A 25,242-nucleotide genomic window follows, 5' to 3' on the forward strand; every position below is an offset into this window, starting at 1 on the left:
TGAGAGGTAGTAGGAGAAAACTGAGGAGTTATATGCAATTCCTGACTTGCAGCTGAGGTAAATGAGTGGCAGGTGATATCTGAAAGTTAGAAATGCCTTAGGAAGCATAGGATAGGTTTTAACTTTAAAGGCAATAAGATGTTTTAAGTGCACTGAAGTTTTATGGAATACTCAAAACACAGATATCCAACAAGCAGCAAAATAACTGGGTCTAGATCTCAGTGTGAGCACAGACAGGCACATTTGGAGCTATCTGTAACACAAATGAGAGCTGAAGCCCCAAATACTGAACACAAATTAGTGGAGCTTGTTCTTGAAGAATTCTTGTAGTGTTTGTAATATTGTGTAAAGGGATTCCCTAAAGCAGGGGCATAACTGCATGACTGATAAGAGAACACAGTATGTTATGAAATCAACAGAAGGGAAGATAAATTAAGATATAAGATATAAAAATAATGAGTAAGTCTAACAGTAAAAGCAGCATCTAGGGAAATGAAGTAAAATGGGAAGGAATAGAAAATGTGGGGCGGGGGGAGAGAATGAGCAAAAGGACATAAGAAAAAAGAGGGAGATTTATTTTAAAAAATCATTTTGCTAAATCTTAAATGAATCAGATGTAGAAAAATGCTGAGTTAACATTAAGATCAAATGTAAAGGAGCAAATAAAATGTGTTACAAACCAAGAATGAGACAAGGCCAACAAGAACCCAAGAGTAAAAATTATTAAAAAGGAATAAAGGGAAAAATGACAGATAAGGAAATGAAAGAGAAATAGAAACAATAAAATGAAATTGTATATATATATAAAACAAAAACCTTTTCCAAAAATAAAAACTAACCTTACAGGACAAAGTGAAATAGTGCTTAGAACAAGCACGTCTACATCATAATTTAGGAATAAACAGTATATGTAGTGGTTGGATGCCTATCAGTGCTGGATCTGAACCTAAGTACTTCAACTTGCTGTGTGACCTTGGGCAACCTGGGAAAATGGTTATGAGGGGACTACAATAATAAATGTAAAATGCCTAATAATGTGCTCAGTTAATGAAGGTTATGGAAGAAAAAAAAATTAGTCCAGTTTTTCCAACAATTTTTCTAATCTAAAACATGGATTCAATTACAGCACTCGAAATAAACTTTATTAGAACAGAGTGATTAAACTGCTCAAGACAGCTGACTGTTGGGTCAACCCTACCTGTAATGATTAAAAGGGTGTGGGACTCAATTTGCTCCTTCTACCTCAAACTATGTCACACATGCTACAAATTCTTCTTTGGGGACTTTTAAAAAGTACAAGCTATTTGGTTCAAGCAGTTAATGTGCAATTTATAGTAGTAAAATCTGTACAACCTCTGTCTTTGCCTTTTTGCTGAGCTAAAAAGATGACCATGTACAGCTCAGTCACTTCTGCTAAATACACTAAAAAACGCCTTAACTGTGTGACCACCACCATTCAGGCTTACCCACTGGCTCAGATGGCAAAGAATCTGCATGCAATGCAGGAGACCCAGGTTCAATCCCTGGGTCTGGATGATCCCGAGAAGGGCATGGCAACCCACTCCAGAATTCTTGCCTGGAGAATTCCATGGACAGAGGAGGCTGGTGAGCTACAGTCTACGGGTCACAAAGTGTCAGACATAATTGACAACCCCTTCTCCAGGGGATGTTCCTGACCCGACAATTGAACTCCCTCACTGCAGGCAGATTCTTTACCATCTGAACCACCAGTGAAACCCAAAGGAATACGATCCCCCAAAATGCGCCTCATTCTTTTAACTCATGACTTTGCACAAGTCACTGACTCTGTATGGGAAGTCACGCTCACCTTCTCTTACCACCCTCCTAGACACAGTAAATTAGGTGTCCTTTTTAAATGTGTCCTTGATAACCCTGAACAGTATTTATCACATTCTATTTTAGATGTCTGTTTGGTTGCTGGTTCATTCCACCTAGTTAGATCTTCGCACTTCCTCCAATAAAGAACACAAGTAGAAGCCATATTATGACAGTCCTGCTCTCTCATTTTCTGCCATCATAATCATAAACTACTTTCTTATCCCTTTGTTTCTCATCCCCCACCCCATATCATTTTTTAATTAACCCTCTGAATTTAGGTAGGAATGTATCTAGAATATGTGCATGTAAATTAACTATAGTAGATAACAAAGCTTCACACTGAAGGGAACATTCTAGAAGTATTTATTTCATTGCTGACCACTTGGTTGCAGCATGCAACTCTCAACAACGAGCTGCCACTCACTCTCCACTTCTAAAGAAGTACCAAATGCTATGGTACTACTATTTAGGTTTTCAGCCTTTCAAAGGCTTTTATTACCAACATCATTACTTAGGGACAAGACTTTTAGGGACTTCAAGCACTTATTCTCTATAAAAAGTAACTTATTTCATGCACAAAACTCCAATTGGCAGACAGAGGTCCAAAGTGGGAAGAAAACATTTTTATTCTAGTTCTATAAATTATCAGGAATAAAATAAGCATTTCTCCTTGCCTTGTTTTAAAGAAAAAGATTTTTTTTTCCTCTATCAGGAATCAGAACAGTAGGTTTGATGATCCTGAGTTATAAAATTGCTTACTGGTCAAAGTTCTTTCCAAAGATCTTAAGAAGTAAGAAGCTGGTTCATTTTCCTGTACAATTTAAAGAAATATTTGCAGTATGTGTAGGAATTAGAGGTTATATTGCAGACTCTTGTGACAATATTTAAAAGGCCTATTCTCCCCATTTAAAAAATCCTACCTCAGAAGGTAAAAGGAAATTCTCATTATCCCTGAGCAAAAAAGGGAAAAATCAGGAACTTTTATTTGTTAACAGAATCTACTGTAAATGAGTTGCCTATCTCTAAAACATTCTTAGAGAATTACATAACTGAAGCATATATGAGGTGCTCTCAGATTTTCTTAAATAAATATATTTAGAAGTTTGAGTAGTTGCTCTGAAAAATTTCAGTTTAATTAACTATGCAACTGATTATCTTCCATTTTGAAATTTGAGAATATACTGAGAGGACAGTTATGGGACAAGAAACTATAGGGCTCAGAGCAATTTAAAAAACCTTAGCAAGTTGTGGCAGAAGGAAGAGTGGGGAAAATCGCAGTGAAGAAGTGAGGAAAGAGAACAAAGCTGCTGTGATGAGCTGGCCTGTCTTCCCACTAAGTCAGGGGCCTCTGGCTATATGCTATACTCACTCTTATATTAATATAAACCAGATGCAGAAAAATAAAATCAAGAATGTCCCAAACTAATTTTAAGTCTTTTAAGAGTAAATGACAGAAAACATTTTTGCTTCTTAATCAAGGTATGCTATAATATAATTTCAAGGCATCTTAGTATAATTCATTTAACCCTAAAGCAATTGTGCAATAAGCAAATTATCATAAATGAAAAACAAGGTTAACTTCCTACAGGGGCCAATAGACAGGGTATCTTGCAGCACAGCAATTAACCTTCACATACTGGAGTCTTGTTTAAAAGGCCATCAAACAACTCAGATTCCTGAAAATCACAAATGTCACCAACAAAAGGAATGTTCATTAAACAGAGACAAAAAACTTCCTGAAGGGCTGCCTTCTCTGAAGGGATTTCAGACTTGCTAGCATAGGTTGGTTAAGCCAAATCTCACTGACGGCTCCATTAGAGAATGAGAATGCCCCAGTCAGTGCTGTTTGAAAAATGTAAAACACTGGGAGGGGAAAAAAACAAATAAAACAATCTACTGTTCCCTAATGTATATGGCTTAGCACCCAGAGAAAGCCTCTGCCCCGGAAAGACACTTTCTATATAGGGCTAAGCTTCATTAAATGAGGTGTAATCTTTCATTTTCAGGACATGTCTTTTCTTGCAAGGTCTTTAGAGGCAGAAGTTCCACTTGGATTCTAATACACATCTCTGTGCGCTCAGCTTCCTGAAAACATACACCTGCCGGGTTCTAGGTTCTCCCTTGCCAGTGACTGGATTCACTACTTCACAGCCACCAGAAGCGCACATACACTATTAACATGATGAAAAATACAGCTACTGCTGCAAGTTTGGCGTAAGTGGAACGCATGTTCAAGTACTTCGCATCCTGGCGGTATTTCTTGGATAGACTGGACAAATTGTTAGCCTTCGAATCCAACGCTGTCAAAAGGGAAAAAAAGGATAACATTAATTAGTCCCTTAAAGTATTTTATCAACTGTATTAAGAACAAAAATAACCCAAATGAGTAGCCCTACTTCAAATCATGAAGCTTAAATTATCTTTTTTTTTTTTAAAAGGGTAAGGTTGTATACACTGATTAACTCATGATCCCGAAGCACTGTGAAATCTACAATGCATTTTCAAATAATCAGTTCAACTTATGTTCAAATTCTTGAGGCTGTAGAGTGAGTCCAAGGTCTGGCCTCAGATCCTAGTTCAACTCTCAACTGTACTAATCACATGATACTGGGCAACTCAGCCTAAGACCCAACTTCTTTGTCTATAAAAATAGGGAATATATAATAATAGTAACCATATCATAGTATATCTGTAAAGTGAGCACAATGCCTACATAATTGTAAACACTTGATAAATGTTAGCTGATAGCAACTATCTTCATAATCTCTTAATGGTTTAAATCATATTTTCTCATATTTTGACAAATGATAATCCAGGTAAGATGAAAAATGCAGGTAACCAGAAAATTCAATGAACCAGACACTGAGCATTAAGCTGTATCTCAACAGTGACTACTACCAAATTTCTAAAACTTTCCACATGGTAAAGACTATTATTATGAAGATAACACCATCAGAAATTGTATTTTAGCAGACATAGGACAATCACAGGTGCTAGAAAACCACCAATATCTACTAAATTAAGCTTTTTAGAATCTTCTGCAAAGTTTGTTTTCCTATACGAACATTTGTAATGTCATTATCTTCTTTTAACTGTTAACTAAGCACTTAGAGAAATAGCCAGATATACATACGCTAAACTGGGCTTAAAATATATGGCATATTTTTAATAATAAAAACAAACTCTCAGTTTGGCATAAATTCTAATCAAACTTTTCACTTCTTTAAATTTCTGAGAAACTATTTTGCAATCTGAATCTATTTGGTCTTCCTTGGAGAATGCTTTTGGACTATTTGGAGTTGCTTAATAGGGACTGGTTTTGATTGAGAAATGTGGCATTACTTAATAACACGGGCATGTTAGCCATTTTGAAATTAGTAACTTGTCCTGTAAGAAAAGCACCTTGTCATGCAAAAAAAACAGTTAAGGGATGAGAAATAGCCATGACAACACTGCAAGGAGTCTTTCCAGTCAGTTTAACAGACTGGACAGATGTTTTTAACTACTACAGTGTTTCTTACTATATTCCTAGTGCCTAGAACAGGATCTGGCATATAGTCAGTGCTCAATAAATATTTGCTAAATGAATCTAAACCTGCTGAGAAAAACTGGGAAGAGAAATAAATATTATGTCATATAAAGTAAGCAACAGTTACGAGAATTTCTTTACATATGAACACTGTAAACACATGGTATCATAAAAACAAAGCTATTGCTTAGAGAAGTCTTATTCAGCAAATATTTATGTTGCGGGCACCATGAGAAGTGCTAGAGGATACAGTTATGATCAAAATGTACATGATCCCTGTACCTGTGCCATCTACACTGCAGTAGAGTGACACATCTCTGAATAAAAAAGTAAAACCTATGACTTAAAAGAAACAGGTATATTTAGGTAGTAAAAAAGGCACAATTTGATCTTACTAAAAGAACCCACAGAAACTATTCTTGGGTCTTAAATGCAAAGCTGACTAGCTCTAAAACAAAAAGAGAAAAAAGTATAAAAGATAGATTCTTATTACGGAGAAGCTTAAAGAGGAAGAAACCTATTTTTGAGGTGGGCTAATTTTCCCACTGTCTTCATTTATGCCCTGTTCAGATATGCTTTTTCTTCCTCTTAAAATATCACTCTTCACTCCTTCCTAATTTATCAAAATTCAACAAATCTTTCCTGTTCACATATCTATTTCCTTCTACATTCTTTTAGCTCTTATTGTCTATATATCTATGTGCTCAGTCGTGTCTCATTCTTTGTGACCCCATGGACGATAGCCTGCCAAGCTCCTCTGTCCACGGGACTTCCCAGGCAAGAATAATGGAGTGGGTTGTCATTTCCACCTCCATCGGATCTTCCTAACCCTGGGAATGAACTCACATCTCCTGCACTGGGCAGGCACATTCTTCACCACTGAGCCACCTGGGAAGCCCATATGAATCTACATAATGATTTACAACTATCATTCTCTGAAGATGAACAAGGACTCCATGGACCAACAGATTCTGTCAGTACTAGCAGTGTAGAAAGCTAGTAAGCTACTTTTAGTAAGCTATTTCTTAGCTTTGAGTAAGCTACTTTTCTGAGTCTTTGCTTCTTTTATCTGTAAAACTGGTTTGATACCACCCACTTCACATGGGATTACTCTAAAGAATAAATAAAATATATGCAAAGTCCCCCTACCACATTGCCTAGCACAATGTAAACGTTCAACTGATGTTTGTTACTCTGTGACAATGTTCTTTATCTTCCAAATCACATGAAGTTTCTTAAGGGTAAAAATGTACTTCGTTTTTAATCAGCATATCAACACCATAGCAATTAGCAAAGCACTAGAAGGAAATCCCATACGCTTTTGATTAATTGAGCAGTTTATAAATTTTGGCTTTAAAAAAGTTTCCCATACTGGTTTACTTTATCCTGAGGAGAACCTGTGAGTCTGCTACGATGAAAGTTTATCCAAAAACGGATGTTTAAAGAGTATGAAGCTATACACTGGGGCAATTGCTGACTATAAACATGAAGGTTAAAATCTGAAGTTCATAATAAAGGAAAACCCATTTATTCACTGGAGAAGGGAATGGCAACCCACTCCCTATTCTTGCCTGGAGAATCCCAAGGACAGAGGAGCCTGGCGGGCTACAGTCCATGGGGTCACAAAGGGTAGACATGATTGAAGTGATTTAGCATGCATGCATTTAATCATGAATATGTAACAAGGCTGAATTTTAAAAATATACATTAAGGCAACTACCTGTGATGATTACTGTGAAAGAAATAAATATATAAAATAGATATAAAACACAGAGTATATGCTCACATTAAACACTTAGGTAACATTTAAACATTAGTTATATATTTTAGGTAAATTAGTACACACACATATACATACCCCATGTGCTAAAAAACATTACATGCTTTTTTATATTATGTAAAATATGTAAGTGTTTTAAGAATTTGAAGGAGTAAGATTAATGCATTATGGGCTGTAAGGATCAGAGAAGGCTTCTTTGAAGAGGCAGTTCTTATCTAGAGTTTAAGGAAGGTCCAGGATGATGAAGACACTGACCTGGCTGAGACAGAATGTTTGTGAACCAGGGAGAATGAAACACTTTTGCAATCTCCTTATCTTCCACAACAGAGAATAAAGTGCCTTGCACATTGGCTGCTAAGTGGCTTCAGTTGTGTTCAACTCTATGCGACTCTATGGACTGTAGCCCACCAGGCTCCTCTGTCCACGGGATTCTCAAGGAAAGAAAACTGGAGTGGGTTGCCATTTCCTCCTGCAGGGGATCTTTCTGACCCAGGGACCAAACCCATGTCTCCTGTGGCTCCTGTACCGCAGGTACATTTTTTAATGCTGAGCCACTGGGGAAGCCCGCCTTGCACATTATGAGTATTCAATTAATAATGACTGGATGAATGAAAAGTTGAGACCAGACTAGATCTTGTAGTCAAGGTCTAGAAGTTTTTCTGCAGAGGAACGCCTTGATAAAATGGTATTTTATAACAGTTGATCTGGCAGCAGTAAAGACTCCTGAAGCAGCTACTTATGAAACCATTGCCATAAACCTTTGACAATATCCTCTCATTCTTCTTTTCATTTTCCTTAACTTATGTGTTTCTATAAATACTAATCTAATTTGGTAAATACCTGGGAAACAGTAATTGTTTCTTACATGGAATGAAACTTTACACTGTTCCAACTCAATAGAAACTAACCACACTAGGAAGAAACATATCATATTGGAAGCTTGTAATGTAATCCATTTTGGAGAAATGAATTCTTAATAGTACTAGATAGAATCTGACAACATAAACAGTAACCCCAAATAAAATATCCTTGCCTATGGAATAAGAACCACTTGCCCATAGGACTCGTACTGCTTTTAGATACCTGAAAGTGCTTCTCCCCGTTGTAACACTTCTTCAATATTCGCGACCATGATTCTCTGCACATCTTGCAGTTCAGTGTTGATGGAGCCTAGGTTTCTCCGAGCACGACTGTCAATGTAAAGCTTCTTGGTTTTCTGAATGTAGGTATCTATAATGATGAAGAAAAGTGACTATTAACAACTTCTTTTATGTCCATCAAAGAAGTAGGAAAGAGTATATTCTGAGTTTAGTCCTGGTTCTGCAACTGTCCATAATTAACCAGACTCTTGAGTGAGTATCAAATGTGACAGGGAATTTCCCAAAATATTACTACAAAACTGCATGCTCATTCATGTTTGCCAATGTCTGAATATCATAAAACTATGAAAAGAATAATTAATAAAGATTGTATTTTCAACTTTTAGCTAAAATCTTAAGATAATGTATTGGCTACCCTTTATTCACCTCTTTAGACTTCCTCCTAACCTTCTGCACCCTGCTTTCTGCTTTGGGAAGCTAACTTGCATGAATTATATCAATGGGTTCCTTGCCGTCTCGCTTCCAATTAGGTTCAGCCAAAGAGGACACCCCAAGAGTAGGGAATGAGAGCGGACAGTGATGTCAAAGTATTTATTCCTCTATCTCCTCCCTGTGAAGTCATCTTGGGCTGGTAGTATCCCTCCATGAAAAGTTACTGCTCCTTTGAAATTGGCCTTTTCTACAAATGTTCTCCTTCCAAGTTCCAGAAACTGCTCTTATCCATTTAAGCCTAGAGTTGATAACAATTACCATGCTACTGGTCTCAGGTTACTGTACCTTACAATTCATCTATAACCCATTCATATCTCTGTATACAATCTTTTAAGCTAATTTGAGGATACCAACTATTTCCTGTGTGACTTTGGTACAGCGGTCTTTATTTTTTTCTTGGCTTTACTGAACTCCTATTGCCTACAAAAATAAAAACTGCAAAACGAGACATGATAAAATTACCACTTGGAGAGTTTAGTTTTGAAACACTGTAATGCTTTGCTATAATACATTTTCTTTATTTCTAGAAAGCAAGAGGACTCATTTATGTAGCAAACTTGAAGCACTTCAGAAATCTAGAGGTAGTATTCAAAACCAGTTTCTTTTTTAACTAAAAATGTCAATGATGTAATTTAATCATACTTGTTCTCCCTTCTTCTATTTATAGGACATTTCCTTTGATCTGCCGCCATCCTATATTTTACCAGCTCTGAGGAGTAATGAGTCTTTCGATAATTCGTATACAAATATGGACACCCATGCTCACTACTTCTGCCTGCATGAACTGTTGTGCCCCAATACCAGATATCTTTTAGTTCTTAAATTAGAGGATCTTGTTCTATTAAAAGAAACAAAACACCATTCTTTCCGATTTCCAAATTCTGATCTCCATAAAATGAGTCTCACTGTGCGTGCATGTGTGTGGGGGGGTGAAGACACTGAATTGGGAAAAAGAAGAACTCAGCAATTACATGTCAACTGGATCTTCAGACAATTTTTTACCCTAATGAAGAATCAAAACAAATTACAAAAAAGAGCAAAGGGCAACAAGCTCTATGGGGAAAATATCAAAAGGCCAGAGAAAATTATTAATACTTATGAGAAGGGAGTCTCATTCACTCAAAAGGAAAAAAGACATGAAATAGGAGAGGAGGCAGAATCCAAAACATTAGCAGGCAAGCTTTAAAAAAAAAAGTCAAAATTATACCAATAGCTTCTCTACATTGTCTACTCCCCTGATAGAGAAGTAAGGCACAAAAACTTACCAAACTCAATAAAGGAGTAGGGTCTAGACACAGTCGGCACCTTCTTCCCATGCTGTTCATCAAATTCTGAGTGTAAATCTTCTAGGTAGGCAAAAGCCAGCTTCTTAGGGAAGGCAGCCTCACACAGAACCAAATAACATACTCCCTGTTCAATAATGTAACTGAAGAAACAAAAATTTTAAAAAGCAAGAAAAAATTGTTGTAGACTAATAACACTCCCAACAGTCTGAAACAGACTCTCAGTGCCATACAAACTTTTTTTTTGGTTATGCTACACAGCTTGCAGGATCTTAGTTCCCCGACTAGGGATCAAACCCAGGTCCCTGGCAAGGGAAGGGCGGAGCCCTAACCACAGGACCACCAGAAAATTCCTTATACAAACTTGAAAATATTCAAGCCCAAGGCCTTTGAGGCTGATGAAATCAGAAAGTCAATTACAAACCATAAATCACTAGAATTAGAAAACAAACATCTTCCCATTATTAGAAGCATATTCCAAAAGGAATATTTAGGCATATTTATTCATCACGTAATTCTTCAACTAAAATATCTTAATACTTAAGACTTTTTCTTGAAAACTCAGAGGTGTGACACCATCTTCCCTTTGATCGTGTATAGTAAACAAGTAATAATATACACACATTTAAACTTCTTCCATCTGTAAGAACTGTGGAACTGGAAATTTTTGTGAACGCTAAAAAGTTAGAAGTTAATGTCACAATGATTACTGGGTACAGAAAATAACAATCTCAGGGCTAATAATATTTCCTAATTTCTAGGGTAGAAGAACTCTGTATTAACTGCAAATTATTCAATAACAGAACTGACTCCTCTTGTAAGAGTGAGCTCCCTGGCAGCCCTAGTTCAGTTCAGTCACTCAGTCATATCTGACTCTTTGCAACACCATGAACTGCAGCATGCCAGGCTTCCCTCTCCATCACCAACTCCCGGAGCTCGCCCAAACTCATGTCCATCATACTGTCCCTGGCAGTCTGGAGGAGGCTATATTACTGCATGTCTGAGATATTTTTGGAAAGAGGCTGGCTACTCAGTGGTTTTCAAATGACTTTTTAGCCACAGCACTCTTTATTTGAGCCAAAATTATATCCAAAAGAAATATGTATAGCAAATAAAGTCAGAAGTTTTTTAGTTTAAGTAGCAGTTTAAGCGGAGAAGGCAATGGCAAGCCACTCCAGTACTCTTGCCTAGAAAATCCCATGGATGGAGGAGCTTGGTAGGCTGCAGTCCGTGGGATCGCTAAGGGTCAGACACAACTGAGCAACTTCACTTTCACTTTTCACTCTCACACATTGGAGAAGGAAATGGCAACCCACTCCAGTGTTCTTGCCTGGAGAATCCCAGGGACAGGGGAGCCTGGTGGGCTTCCGTCTATGGGGTCACACAGAGTCGGACACGACTGAAGTGACTTAGCAGCAGCAGCAGCAGCAGTTTAAGGGCCCAAAGCATTACACACATCCCCCATCCCTTTCCTTTCTATGTGGCTTCTAAGGCACCCTAGAACTCCACAGAATGGAGTCCCCCTTCCTGAAAACTTGCTTCCTTCTCTCTGCTCTATAGCACTTCTTGTCCTAGGTATCATAGTACAGTTGTTTGCGTATGTGTTTCTCTCTGCTATAAGAGGACAAGCTAAGAACATTAAAGGCCAAGACTTAATACACGGTCTGGCAAAGAATACATCTTTAGCAAACAGCTCTTGGATGCAAATAAGGGAAGACATAAGATTATAAAGGAGGCAGAAGAAAATCTCTTTTCAATTCTATGAGATTTTTCCTAGGTCATTTGTTCCTAACCCATGGTAAAGATAAAAAATACTATATTATAATTGAGCATCTCTAACATTATTTAGAAAGGAAATAATGTGAAAGGAAAGCTATGACCAACCTAGACATCATATTAAAAAGCAGAGACATTACTTTGCCAATAATGGTCCGTCTAGTCAAGGCTATGGTTTTTCCAATGGTCATGTATGGATGTGAGAGTTGGACTATAAAGAGAGCTGAGCGCCAAAGAATTGATGCTTTTGAACTGTGGTGTTGGAGAAGACTCTTGAGAGTCCCTTGGACTGCAAGAAGATCCAACCAGTCCAACCTAAAGGAGATTAGTCCTGAGTGTTCACTGGAAGGACTGATGTTGAAGCTGCAACTCCAATACTTTGGCTACCTGATGCGAAGAGCTGACTCATTTGAAAAGATCTTGATGCTGGGAAAGATAGAAGGCAGGAGGAAAAGGGGACGACAGAGGATAAGATGGTTGGATGGCATCACTGACTCAAAGGACATGAGTTTGGGTAAACTCTGGGAGTTGGTGATGGACAGGGAGGCCTGGCGTGCTGCGGTCCATGGGGTTGCAAAGAGTCGGACATGACTGAGCAACTGAACTGAATTGAACATTATTTAATGTTGAAATAACTTACAAAACCTAACGTTCACTATTTTCTTAACCAATAGGCCAGAGTCTTGTTTTGGTTTTGATTCTGTATACTTGTTTGCTTGTTCTTGATGAGTAGAAGGTTGGTTGTTTGAGTTAAACACAATAGGTTCTTCCCAGGTCTATATTATCTCAGTATCTGAGTTCCTAACATACTAAGGATTATTTAGCTTATCCTTTCTTATTTTCCTCTGATCTTCTTGTCCTCTTTTTTCTTTTTTAATCCTGCCTGTTTTAGCACCTTCAAACCTGACATATAATTAAACACTTAATACCAATTATTTGTAGGTAATTTGAGACCCAATAAGAGTCCCTTTGATCCTTCTCTCATCTGTATGCATTGTCTATAACCACTGATTTGCTGTTGTTGTTGTTTAGATGCTGTCATGTCTGACTCTTTGTGACCCCATGGACTGTATCCCGCCAGGCTCATCTGTCCATGGGATTTCCCAGCAAGCATACTGAGTGGGTTGCCGTACCCTTTTCCAACCACTGATTGCTGCTGCTGCTGCTAAGTCACTTCAGTCGTGTCCAACTCTGTGTGACCCCATAGACGACAGCCCACCGGGATTCTCCAGGCAAGAACACTGGAGTGGGTTGCCATTTCCTTCTCCAATGTGTGAAAGTGAAAAGTGAAAGTGAAGTTGCTCAGTGATGTCTGACTCTTAGCGACCCCACAGACTGCAGCCCACCAGGCTCCTCCATCCATGGGATTTTCTAGGCAAGAGTACTGGAGTGGCTTGCCATTGCCTTCTCTGCCAACCACTGATTAGATGCTCTTAAATTATCTTTTATAACTTTTTTTTCTCTAAATAATAAATAATACTTATTGACTATTCTCTATATGCCAGACAAAATGTTAAGTGATATACAGGGATTCTCTCATAAACCTAACAAAACTATGACTCCCTATTTTATAGAGGTAACCGAGGCCTAGAGAAATATATATGAGTTGCTCAAGGTCACAGTGTCAGTAAATGTTTAAGCAAGGGTACTAATCTAAGTGTGTCTGGCTCCAAGAAGCTCCCAAAGCAAAAATTATCTATTACTGCATGATACATATAGCATTTACTAGGCACAAGATAACAGGCTGAATCGCTGTACACAAACTGAATACAGAAACCAAGATTTCAGTTTTGTAGAATTAGAGCCAGGAAAGTTGCCTCCACAGAGTGACTCTATTTTCAAAGTTACCTTTACATTTGAAAAAAGTTACTATTTTCTCAGGTGTAATTACAAGTAATTACTGTATTTCATACTTCAGTTCAGTTCAGTCGCTCAGTCGTGTCCGACTCTTTGCAACCCCATGAATCACAGCACGCCAACTTAAACGATCACAAAGAAATCAAGATTATACTCACTGAAAAGTCATGGCACCAGCTTCCAAGGTGCATCTGGTAGGGGACTGTTCATTCAACTTTCGAAACAGCTGCTTAGCCTGACTCTGGTACTGTTGAAGGTCCCGGCCAGACTGAAAGAAGACACCTTCATTTAAGAATGTTCCACAAAAAAACACAGTAGCAATTGATAAGAAATATCATATTTTGAGGATATGTAAATAAGGTCCTTCATTTACAGGTTAATAATGTTAATAAGATTTATTTTAACAAAATAAAAGTGGCCTACCTTCAGAGGAAAAAAAGGGAGCCAAAACCCTGAGTTTTTCAACAAAGTCACATTAGTTATTTTCTAAAAAGCAAAAATATAAACCTCAACTGCATTTGAGGTACTTGCTGAATCCATTTCCACTATGAGGTCAGTGCCCTTCTAACCCACTTCACTTGCATGGTTACTGGCACAGAATCACACAACATGTTTTATACTCAGAGGAAAATCCTCGGAAAGACAGACAGAATGAATCTCATTTTTATGCTGAAACATCATGTAAAATTGTCCATAAAGTGTTACAGTATTTGGTGCATAAGCAAAACTAAATGTGTGCACCCATCACAGCAAATTACTATGAACACTGTAACCTCAACTAGGTAAAAACAAGTAAGAATAAGAAGGAAGACTGGAAAGTCAAAGCATCCTTTACTAAATAGATCTATTTGGTTTCCAAGTTTGGAATGCAAACATCTGGATAGCAAGGGATATGTTCATAAAAAATGAAAATAGTAACATTTGGATGACAGAATTACAGGCAATATTTTCCCAAACAATTTCTAAATGATTTCACAATTTTTTTTTACAGACAGGAAAAAGTCTACTGGGGGAAATAGCAGAGTCATTTCAAAAGGAGAAAATCATACCTCAATAACCTATTTGACAAAAATGGATAAGAAGTGCACGAAGAGTGAGGAGCAAATACACTTCATTCATCCACACACTGGGGGAAATAAACAACTTCTGCCATGTGATAGGAAGCAATTATTTTAGATTATTTATTCTGAATAGAAAGATATAACACAGTCTCTCCTTGGTAGATGCTTAATAACTAAACGTTTAAATAGAAAAGTATATGGGGTTCTCCCACGAATTGGACCTAAGGCCTAACTATGAGAGAGTACAAAGTAAAACTTAGTGGATCACAGTGATTCACTGAACTGAGAATAAAAACAAGGAAGCAAAAATAAAATCATGTAACTGGCAGATAAACAAACGTACAAGTATAGGATTTTAAGCTATATAAGAAATGCACACTGAGATATCACCTTACTCCTATTAGAATGACTATTATCAAAAGGACATGATGAGTTGGTGAGGGTGTGGAAAAAAGGGAAGCCTTGTGCACTATTGGAAGGAATGTAAATTGGTGCAGCCAAAATGTAAAAAGTATGGGGGGCTCCCTCAAAAAAATTAAAAACAGAACTACTGCATGATTCAGCAATTCAACTTCTACGTATTTATCTAAAGAAAATTAAACACTAAATAAAAAAATATATGCATCCTAATCTATGCTCACTGCAGCATTATTTACAATAGCCAAGATATGAAAATAACCTATAATAAGTGTTCAACAGATGAATGGACAAAAAAGATGCAGTACATATACACAATGGAATAATATTCAGCCATTAAAAAAGAGAGGAATCTTGCTCAAAAAACAAGCTCATAGACAGAGAATGGACTGGTGACTGCCAGAGGGGAGGTGGGTGGGGGAGTAGGTCAAATGGGTGAAGGGAAACAAAAAGCACAAACTTCCAATTATAAAACAGGTCGTGGGGATACAATGTTCAGCATGGTGACTGTAGTTAATAATACAGTATTATGTATTCAAGGCTATGGTTTTTCCAGTGGTAACATATGGATGTGAGAGTTGGACTGTGAAGAAAGCTGATCGTGGAAGAATTGATGCTTTTAAACTGTGGTGCTGGAGAAGACTCTTGAGAGTCCCTTGGACTGCAAGGAGATCCAACCGTCCATTCTAAAGGAGATCAGTCCTGGGTGTTCACTGGAAGGACTGATGCTAAAGCTGAAACTCCAATACTTTGGCCACCTCATGCGAAGAGTTGACTCACTGGAAAAGACTCTGATGCTGGGAGGGATTGGGGGCGGGAGGAGAAGGGGACGACAGAGAATGAGATGGCTGGATGGCATCACCGACTCTGTGGACATGAGTTTGAGTGAACTCCGGGAGTTGGTGATGGACAGGGAGGCCTGGCGTGCTGTGATTCATGGGGTCGCAAAGAGTCAGACATGACTGAGCGACTGAACTGAACTGAACTGAAGAGAGTAAAACTTATACGTCTGCATCACAAGAAGAAAAAAGAATAAACATTTTTATAACTATTTTTTCATGATGGAGGGTAACTAGACTTACTGTGGTGATTTCATGGTGTCTACAAATATTGAATCATATTGTACATCTGAAACTAATATAATGGTATATGTCAATTATAACTCAAAATAAAATAAATAAAATGGTGAGCTGGAAATTTCAATATAAATAAGGAAGTAAATAAGTATGAGGTGAACCAGGGGAGTCAGACAGCGACCATTAGAAGTATTGATTTGTAGTTTAATACTGTTTTTATGGCAATGACTTATAAGGCTGCTGCTTGAGAAATACTCCTACATTACCATGTATACTGTTATATATTAATAACACTTTGTAATAATTAACAGTATAACATATATTAACATTATTGTATTAAAGAGTAATGCTAATATATATATTGCTTTTCTCATGACTGGCCAGCCAGTTAGGGAGAGTGAATACCATCACATGCTTTGAACTAGTGCCAATATCTTATGTTCCTAAATTTGAGTGGTAGACTCAATCTGTTTGCTTAAGCAATGTTGTTATGTGGCATTCTAAAGATACCTGACCCCACAACAATAGATACGAGGGATGCAAATAAAGTTGCAGAGGCTACTAAAAGTGTGTTAGTTGCTCAGTCATGTCCAACTCTTTGTGACCCCATGGACTATAGCCCACCAGGCTCCTCTGTCCATGGGATTCTCCAGGCAAGAACACTGGAGTGGGTTGCCATGCCCTTCTCCAAGGGATCTTACCTACCCAGGAATCAAACCTTGACTACTAGAGTACCAAGAAATAATACCAACATAGATCAATGATTTTCAACTTTGGCTTCACACTAGAATCACCTGGGGATCTTAAAAAACACTATTACTGTTCAGGGGGAACTCATGTACACCGGGGCAGATTCATGTCAATGTATGGCAAAACCAATCAATATAATATTGTAAAATAATTCAGTTCAGTTCAGTTCAGTCGCTCAGTCGTGTCCGACTCTCCGCGACCCCATGAATCACAGCACGCCAGGCCTCCCTGTCCATCACCAACTCCCGGAGTACACTCAAACTCATGTCCACAGAGTCGGTGATGCCATCCAGCCATCTCATTCTCCGTCGTCCCCTTCTCCTCCCGCCCCCAACCTTTCCCAGCATCAGTCTTTTCCAGTGAGTCAACTCGTCTCATGAGGTGGCCAAAGTATTGGAGTTTCAGCTTTAGCATCAGTCCCTCCAATGAACATCCAGGATTGATCTCCTTTAGAATGGACTGGTTGGATCTCCTTGCAGTATAAGGGACTCTCAAGAGTCTTCTCCAACACCACAGTTCAAAAGCATCGATTCTTCAGCGATCAGCTTTCTTCACAGTCCAACTCTCACATCCATACATGACCACGGGAAAAACCATTGCCTTGACTAGACGGACCTTGGTCGGCAAAGTAATGTCTCTGCTTTTTAATATACTATCAAGGTTGGTCATAATTAGGCTCCAATAAAAATTTAAAAAAAAAATAGAAGAAAAAAACACCAAAAAACAAAGAAACACTATTACTGTTCAATCTGCACCCCAAAACCAATTAAATCAGTGTTTTGGAGGAAGGACTCAGACATTAGTATCAGTAAAATAACTATAAGCATAAAAGTTAAATGTAAGTTTTCTGACAATTAAAGGCAGGGGAGCCCCTTAAAGGAAACAGTTAAATAAATAAATGGCAAATGAAATTCCACCATTTGCAACAACATGGATGGACGGAGAGGATATTATGCTTAGTGAAATAAGTCAGAGAGAGAAAGACAAATACTGTATGTTATCCCTTATATGTGGAATCTAAAAAATAAAATAAATATGACAAATCAGAAACAGACTCACAGATACAGAGAACAAACTAGTGGCTACCATTAGGGAGAAGGAAAGGAAGAAGGGCAAGACAGGGGTAGGGGCGATTAAGATGTACAAACGACTGTGTAAAATAAATAAGCTTCATGGATATATTGTGCAGCACAGGGAATAATAGTATTTTATAACAACTTAAAATGAAGTATAATCTATAAAGATACTGAAGCACTATATTCTAAGTGTGAAACTAACATAATATTATAAACCAACTACACTTCAATTTTTAAAGAATGGCAAAAAACTGTTGGTCAAATGAAGGTTGGTACGAATCAGTACAACTCCTCTAACTTTCTAAGAGGCATCATAAACATTACTGCAATCTGAGAGAAACACAGAGACTATGGCCAAAAGCAAGCTACGATTTCAGAAATTTACAACGAACAGAGCCATGATGCCAATGTACAATACTGGGGACATATCTACATAGGAATGATGACATGCCAACCAACATTTTACACTGCTGGTTCAGTTAGCATCACCATTCCGGGGAACACGATGCTGGCACAATCTTCCTGGTAGTCATTTTGACAATATGTATTAGAAATTATAAAATTTTTGCAGTGTTTTATCCAACAATTCTACATCTTTGAAAGTATACATAAACATCATATATGTGTTAAGCAAACAACACAGAAACATATAAAAACAAAAAACATGTTCAATAATAGGATAGGGGATGGGTGACAAAACATATGGTATATATTTATATAATGGAATACTACAGAACCATCAAAATGATGTGTAATATTTAATGATATGAGCAGACATTCATTATATACTATGTGAAAAAATTAGGTGGAAGTCTTACAGTTATTATCCATTATTTAATTTCAAACACATACACAAAGATTAAGGTTAGACACCAAGTAGGTATAATTTAAGTAGGGATTACTTAATTTTACCACTACTTTAGTAAAAAATAAACAAAACACCATTAACTTCTTGGTCCTTTTGTATTTACTGAATTTTCTACAACAGTCACAAATTAACTTTACAATGAGAAAATTATTCATTCCTCAATGTCTACGTGTTGCATATCTGCACTTGGGGCCAGTAAGGGAGGGGCTAGGATTTGTGCCCAGGCAGTCTACCCCTGAAGCTCCTACTCCTATGGGTGCGATACAACCTCTACAATTAAAATTGCTTCTGTGATGGTCGAGCCACATTCCAAGTGATATCTTACTATTTAATATTAAATCTAATTTATGGGAAATGCTCAAGACTACATGGCAGCTCTGAACTATTGATAGATCTCAAATAACAACATAATCATGGCTTTAGGGATAAACCCTTAGTTTGCTTTTAAGATTATAGTCACAAAGGGCCCACAGTCAGCCAACCTATCTAAAAATAGTTAATTAGATGTCCTAATTCTGTTTTCTACTTCCTCTAAAACAGACTTGATTAAACTTGTACACAGTATAAAGGAAAGACAGCTGTTAGCAATCCAATAATAAAGTGGATGTGAAAGTATTCACAAATTCTGAAACTAACTTGAGATCATCAGTATATTTAGGATGTGGTTCTGTACATAAAATATAGGAGGCACAGGGTAGTAAATTGCCACACAACCACAATCCTTTTTATTGCTGCTACCTATGACTGCTAGTCGGCTTCCCTGATGGCTCAGATGGTAAAGAATCTGCCTGCAATGCAAGAGACCCAGGTTCAATCCCTGGGTTGGGAAGATCCCCTGGAGAAGATAATGGCAACCCACTCCAACTATTCTTGCCTGGAGAATCCCATGGACAGAAGAACCTGGTGGGCTACAGACTATAGAGTTGCAAACAGTCAGACACAACTCAGTGACTTTCACTTTATGACTGCTGTAGTTGTATCAAATGCCACCTTTTGTCTTTACAATAATGTTTAGCTAAGCCCTTATCATTTTTAAATCCCTGTTAAGCTCTACTGATCAAAGGCCAGCAGCACCAAGAACCAACCATCTTTCTCTAACAGCAATAACAATAAGATGATTAATCAACCCTCAATGACTGGGGGAGTGTGGCAGTTTAACAGTACAAGAGACCATCTGCTTCTTGGAGTTCCCTGCTCTGTACTCAGTTACATCTACACTTTCTTCAAGTCCACAGAGCTGAGACACAATGAGAGAAGAGAACAGGGTGTATTTTGAGGTAGAACAGAAAGGTAAAGAAATTGCAAACATCTGCAAAGGAGAAGTACATCAGAAAGGAAATAGAGTATCACTTAGACAATGTAGTTTGGAAAAGTTCATCTCTCTACCTTAGGCTTGTATTTCTAGCTAAAGCATAGAGGAAACAGTGCACAAGGTACTCTGTATCTTTTAAAAAACAATGCTCTACTGTATTACTTGAATAACTGTTCATCTACAGTAACAAGACAGTTTGTATAGGGACTAGCATGGAGCAACTACCTAACATATAGCATCTATTATCAATGTAAATAACTGAAAGAATACATTTATTTGGCCTGGACAATTAAGATATTTAACTATAAAACTATTTGCTCAAGATATCCATTTCTTAAAAAGTAATTTCCAGACTCCCAAGAAGTAAATACATTATTAAAATGCCTTAGAACAAAGCAGTAAAGTGTGACAATTAGGTACTAAGGCTCCAGTGTAGAATCAGACAGATATGGATTAAAAGGAACAAACCAGTGGTTACCAGTGGGGAGAGGGAAGGAAGGAAGGGCATACTAGGAGGATTAAGAGGTACAAACTACTTATGTATAAAGTAAATACGCTACAAGGGTACACTGTACAGCTCAGAGAATATAGCCAATATTTTATAATAACTACTAACAGAGTCTAACCTTTAAAAACTGTGAATCACTATGCTTTACACCTGAAACTTCTACACTGTGAATCAACTATACCTCAATTAAAATTTTCTTTTAAAAACCAAAACAGTGGTTCTCAACCAAAGGTGACTTTGCCTATCCTCCTCAAAGGAGACATGCAACAATGTCAGGAAATATTTTTGGTTATCAAACTGGAGGGAGGGTGGTGGTAGTGCTATTGGTATATAAGGTGCAAAGGCCAAGGATATGGCTAGACATCCAACAACTCACAGGATAGTTTTCCCGCAACAAAGAATTATCCATTCCAAAATGTCAAAAGTGCCAAAGTTAAAAAACCCTGATGATAGAAGTATCAATACACTATGTTATGCACCTGGAACTAACACAATGGTTTTAGGTAAATAAGGAAGAAAGGAAGAGGAAAAAAGGAGGGAGGGAAGACAGGGAGGGGAAGGGTAAGGAAGGAATCCCGGTGAAAAATTCCATTGTACTACTTATGCTGTGTGACTTAAAGAAAGAGACTTTTCTTCTCTTAGAGCTTCCTTATCTATAAATGTAGATAATAACAGTACCCATCCTAATAGCTGATATAAGGGCTTCCCTGGTGGCTCAGCAATAAAGAATCCGCCTGCCAATGCAGGGGACATGGATTCGATCAGAGTCAGGAAGACTCTGGAGGAGGAAATGGCAATCCACTGCAGAACTCTTGCTTGGGAAGTCCCATGGAGAGAGGAGCCTGGCAGGCTACAGTCCATGGGGTCACAAAGAATCAGACACGACTTAGAACTAAACAACAACAATAGCTGGTATGAAGACTAAATGAAATCATGCATTTAACAGACTTAGTGGAATGGTCGGTATATAGCAGGCACTCTGTGGGCTTCCCAGGTGATGCTAGTGGTAAAGAACCCACCCACCAATGCAGGAGACATAACAGACACTGGTTCAATCCCTAGGTCAGAAAGATTTCCCTGGAATAGGGCAGAGCAATCCACTCCAGTATTCTTGCCTAGAGAATCCCATGGACAGAGGAGAGTGGAGTTGGACACGACTGAAGCTACTTAGCACGCATGCATAGGCACTCTCTAAATGGAAGGTGCTCTATTTTAAAAGTAAAAAATAAGTCAAAGATTTATATTTTTGCAGATGTTAAAAGTTTAGAAAGGATGTTAGCATTCAAAGTCAAAACTGCTAAAGGAAATCACTACAGAATTATAATCATAAAAATATTTTTGTGTAAAATATCTTTCGTTTTCAATTAAACAAAGCAACCCTTCTTGGTAGACTGATACCTAATTTGGAATTAAGAAACACACAGTATAACCAACTAATTTTTTCAATAGTGTAAAGGCAAAGAATAAGGGCCTACTATATTCAGAATTTCAGATCTACTTTATATTCTTTGCCCACACTGGAATTCAAAGCAATAGTTGGAAAACTGACCAGATTTCTGTTCCCTTGCAAAAACTATTTCTTAGTCAAACTACATATCCTTCAAGGAAAATTTCCTCACACCATCTCCTTTGTTTCAAATCATGTTCTGCATTCATTTTAATAATTTCACTCCTTCTGCATAGCCCAAGAAAATGCTTAATGCTGGAGAAGAGAAAAATATGTCACAATTCAAAGTTCAGGGCATGCTATATTTTTCAAATTTTATAATAGCTTAGACTTTGTTTTGTGTAGTGAATAGAAAATATTTCACTCAGCATAACCTACTAAGCAATATAACAACTTCACAATCTGTATCGTTATTCTCCTAAAAGTTAAAGTAAACGTATTTGCAAATCAAACCTAAAAAGGCATATAACCAAATAGAAGCTTTCTCAATTAGGAGACACTACCATTGGCTTGGATGTCATTCCTTCTGGGAAGATTTTCCTGATGTCCAAAAATCAATTTAGATACCTTTTCCATGTTTAATCACAGAAACTTCTTCCTCTTCTACAGCAATTATCTACATTATAGTTATTTGTTAGTGATCTGGCTTCCCCACTAAACTGTAAGCTCCATGAAATTAGGGACTATGTTCCCTAAGCCCCCGAATGAACACCATGCTTGGCACACCTGATGTGCTTAATGAGAGTTGTTGTTTTTCATGAATATATGAATGAAAGATTAAAAAAAGTGCAAAATATTTTTTCCTAGAATTCAGTTTTTTTCAGGCCTTGAAAGTTTTTAACTACTTGTATAAGAAAGTAAAATAAGGTTGATCACTTTAAACAAATTTAAATAAATTATATAAATTTCATTCTCAGCCTCCTTTCTTCTGGAATTCCCCAACCTTATTCCAGGAACTGGTCTCACACCAGAAATTTGCCTTGTGATTTTAAGGCACAAAGCCTCTTTCTGTGAAGCTATCTAGGGGTTTTTTTCTCAGACTTTTTTGGTTTGTTTTAATCAATGCAACACATTTTTGAGCACCTATTACACTAAAACTGCTATTGTAAAAGCTATGGGAAATACAAAAATGACCAGGATTTGTCATCTGCCTACTAGGAAATTTAATTTACTGAACGACAAAGGCAAAAGTACAAGGCATTATAGAAATATAACACAGAGGTCATAATTCCAACAATAAGAATTTAGTAAGGCTTACTGAAGGAGGTGGGAATTGGACATAACTTTGAAAGAAAGTACTGTACGGAACTTCAAACAGATGCATATATGTGGCAATATTACCTCATCTGCTTTCAATAGATGTCAGCAAGCTAGGTCAAGGATCAGGTGCTACAGAAAGGAGTTCTTTCCCCAGGACCTGTCAGCTTTATTAACAACAAAAAATTAGAAATCCTGAATTTTAGCAGAATCCCTCAAGAATTACAGAACACTGGATGATCACAATTAGCCAACCTATCCCTTCTCCGGAGTTTTTCTAATAAGACACAGGTAACATAAAAATCTCGGAGAAGGCAATGGCAAGCCACTCGAGTACTCTTGCCTAGAAAATCCCATGGATGGAGCAGCCTGGTAGGCTGCAGTCCGTGGGGTCGCTAAGGGTCGGACACGACTGAGCGACTTCACTTTCACTTTTCACTTTCACACATTGGAGAAGGAAATGGCAACCCACTCCAGTGTTCTTGCCTGGAGAATCCCAGAAACGGGGGAGCCTGGTGGGCTTCCGTCTATGGGGTCACACAGAGTCGGACACGACTGAAGTGACTTAGCAGCAGCAGCAACATAAAAATCTACCCCCGCCTTCAGCAAAGGTTAGTTTTCTCCAGGTAGTCTTCTCCACTGTCAAAAGAGAAAACGCACTTCAGAGGAGTCAGAAGTGTCTGGGAAGACTCAGGGATCTCCCGCGTCCTGACAAGGAATCCGGGGCGGACAGCATAGCGCTCCGGCAGGAACTTGGGGTCCTAAGGATCTAGCAGCTCACCTGTTCGTCCTCCTGCATCGAGGCGGCCAACGGGAGCCCGTCCGCCACTCGGGCGATCATTGTGAGCAACACCATCTTTACAGGCTACGGAGACCCAACACTGGCCCAGACGGCCGTAGATGTGTCTTGACTTGCTCCGCCCGGACAACAGTTAAACCTCTACCTCAGTTTCCGAAGACCCAGCTGCTCGCGTCTCCGCTTCCCGCTGAGGTGGCCGGAAACAAGCTCGAGAGCTCTCCACTACCGGTCCCCAGAATTGGCTTCCCATCGGGAACCACAACTACCGGAACACTAGTTCCGTAATCTCTACTTGCACCTTCAGAAACTCCCAAGTCCCCGGCCACTTTTCTGGATTTCCAGCTTTGAAAAAGCCTTGACCCTTGAGAGGGCGTGGCACACAAACTGAAATAGAATTTTCTAGTTTCTGATACTTTAAGTTGGGAGAGAGGGCTGGGAAGGAGGGCAGGAGTTAATGGGTACTTAGATGAAGGGTATATGAAAAAACTGACAATCATGATATATTTTCATATTTATTTATTTGTTTTTATATATTGTATATCCAGTACAAATTGTTTTCTGTATTTTTATATTTTTAGGCAGAGTTGTTTGTGTGTGTGTGTGTATTCTGTGGGTTTTTTTGCTTGTTTATGCTGTATGCCCAGGTCTTTGAACAGATTCTGGTAAAAAATATTAATTGCATATGTGAGTAAGTGATCATATTACAGGATCTCAGAAATTACCTAGATCAGTCACCCTGCCAAAAGCTGCGATCTGTCATTATAGGTAGTAGAACAGTCTTGCAAAACTTCCAGTAACTCTTCATTCACTCCCTACTGGAGAAACGTCTGAACAACTCCACCTGAAGAAGTGTTACCATCTCTTTTTTCTTTGGTGCCCCCATCTCTAATATGAGAATATTATCTGCCTCTCAGGACATTTGTGATTATATAGTGAGAAAGTGTAGGTCCCCACTTTGTAGTTAAAGAAAAAACTTCAGAGAGTGATTTTTCCACAGTGACATAGCTAGTAGTGA

The 25,242-nt window shown here is 38.1% G+C and overlaps 1 protein-coding gene and 1 long non-coding RNA gene across 2 annotated transcripts in view; one reads left to right on the forward strand and one right to left on the reverse strand.

The window, feature by feature from the left end:
- LOC148778103 (uncharacterized) overlaps nt 1-9,544 on the forward strand; it is a 45,625-nt gene extending 36,081 nt beyond the window's left edge. Inside the window, exons 3-4 of the long non-coding RNA XR_016037280.1 lie at nt 9,268-9,321; nt 9,408-9,544. This is a non-coding gene — a long non-coding RNA (uncharacterized LOC148778103). The remainder of the gene's footprint in view (nt 1-9,267; nt 9,322-9,407) is intronic.
- On the reverse strand, nt 2,186-24,434 carry SEC22B (SEC22 homolog B, vesicle trafficking protein). The gene is made up of 5 exons (XM_055402268.2): nt 24,210-24,434; nt 13,815-13,924; nt 10,006-10,166; nt 8,232-8,378; nt 2,186-4,139 (listed from the first exon to the last, which is right to left on the reverse strand). The coding sequence occupies exons 1-5, from the start codon at nt 24,282-24,284 to the stop codon at nt 3,985-3,987; spliced, it is 648 nt and encodes a 215-aa protein (XP_055258243.1). The 5' UTR covers nt 24,285-24,434; the 3' UTR covers nt 2,186-3,984.
- Nucleotides 24,435-25,242: the final 808 nt, after the last annotated feature.

This window comes from Moschus berezovskii, chromosome 4 (assembly GCF_049115385.1).
Source record: "Moschus berezovskii isolate FMDL1 chromosome 4, NW_MosBer_1.0, whole genome shotgun sequence".
Taxonomy (NCBI): domain Eukaryota; kingdom Metazoa; phylum Chordata; class Mammalia; order Artiodactyla; family Moschidae; genus Moschus; species Moschus berezovskii.

Coding starts and splice junctions, on each gene's coding strand:
- SEC22B (XM_055402268.2), bottom strand. CDS start 24,284: ATGGTGTTGCTCACAATGATCGCCCGAGTGGCGGACGGGCTCCCGTTG. Junction 13,925..24,209: donor CGATGCAGGAGGACGAACAG/GTGAGCTGCTAG, acceptor GTCTTCTTTCAG/TCTGGCCGGGACCTTCAACA. Junction 4,140..8,231: donor ACGGGGAGAAGCACTTTCAG/GTATCTAAAAGC, acceptor CCCTTTTGACAG/CGTTGGATTCGAAGGCTAAC.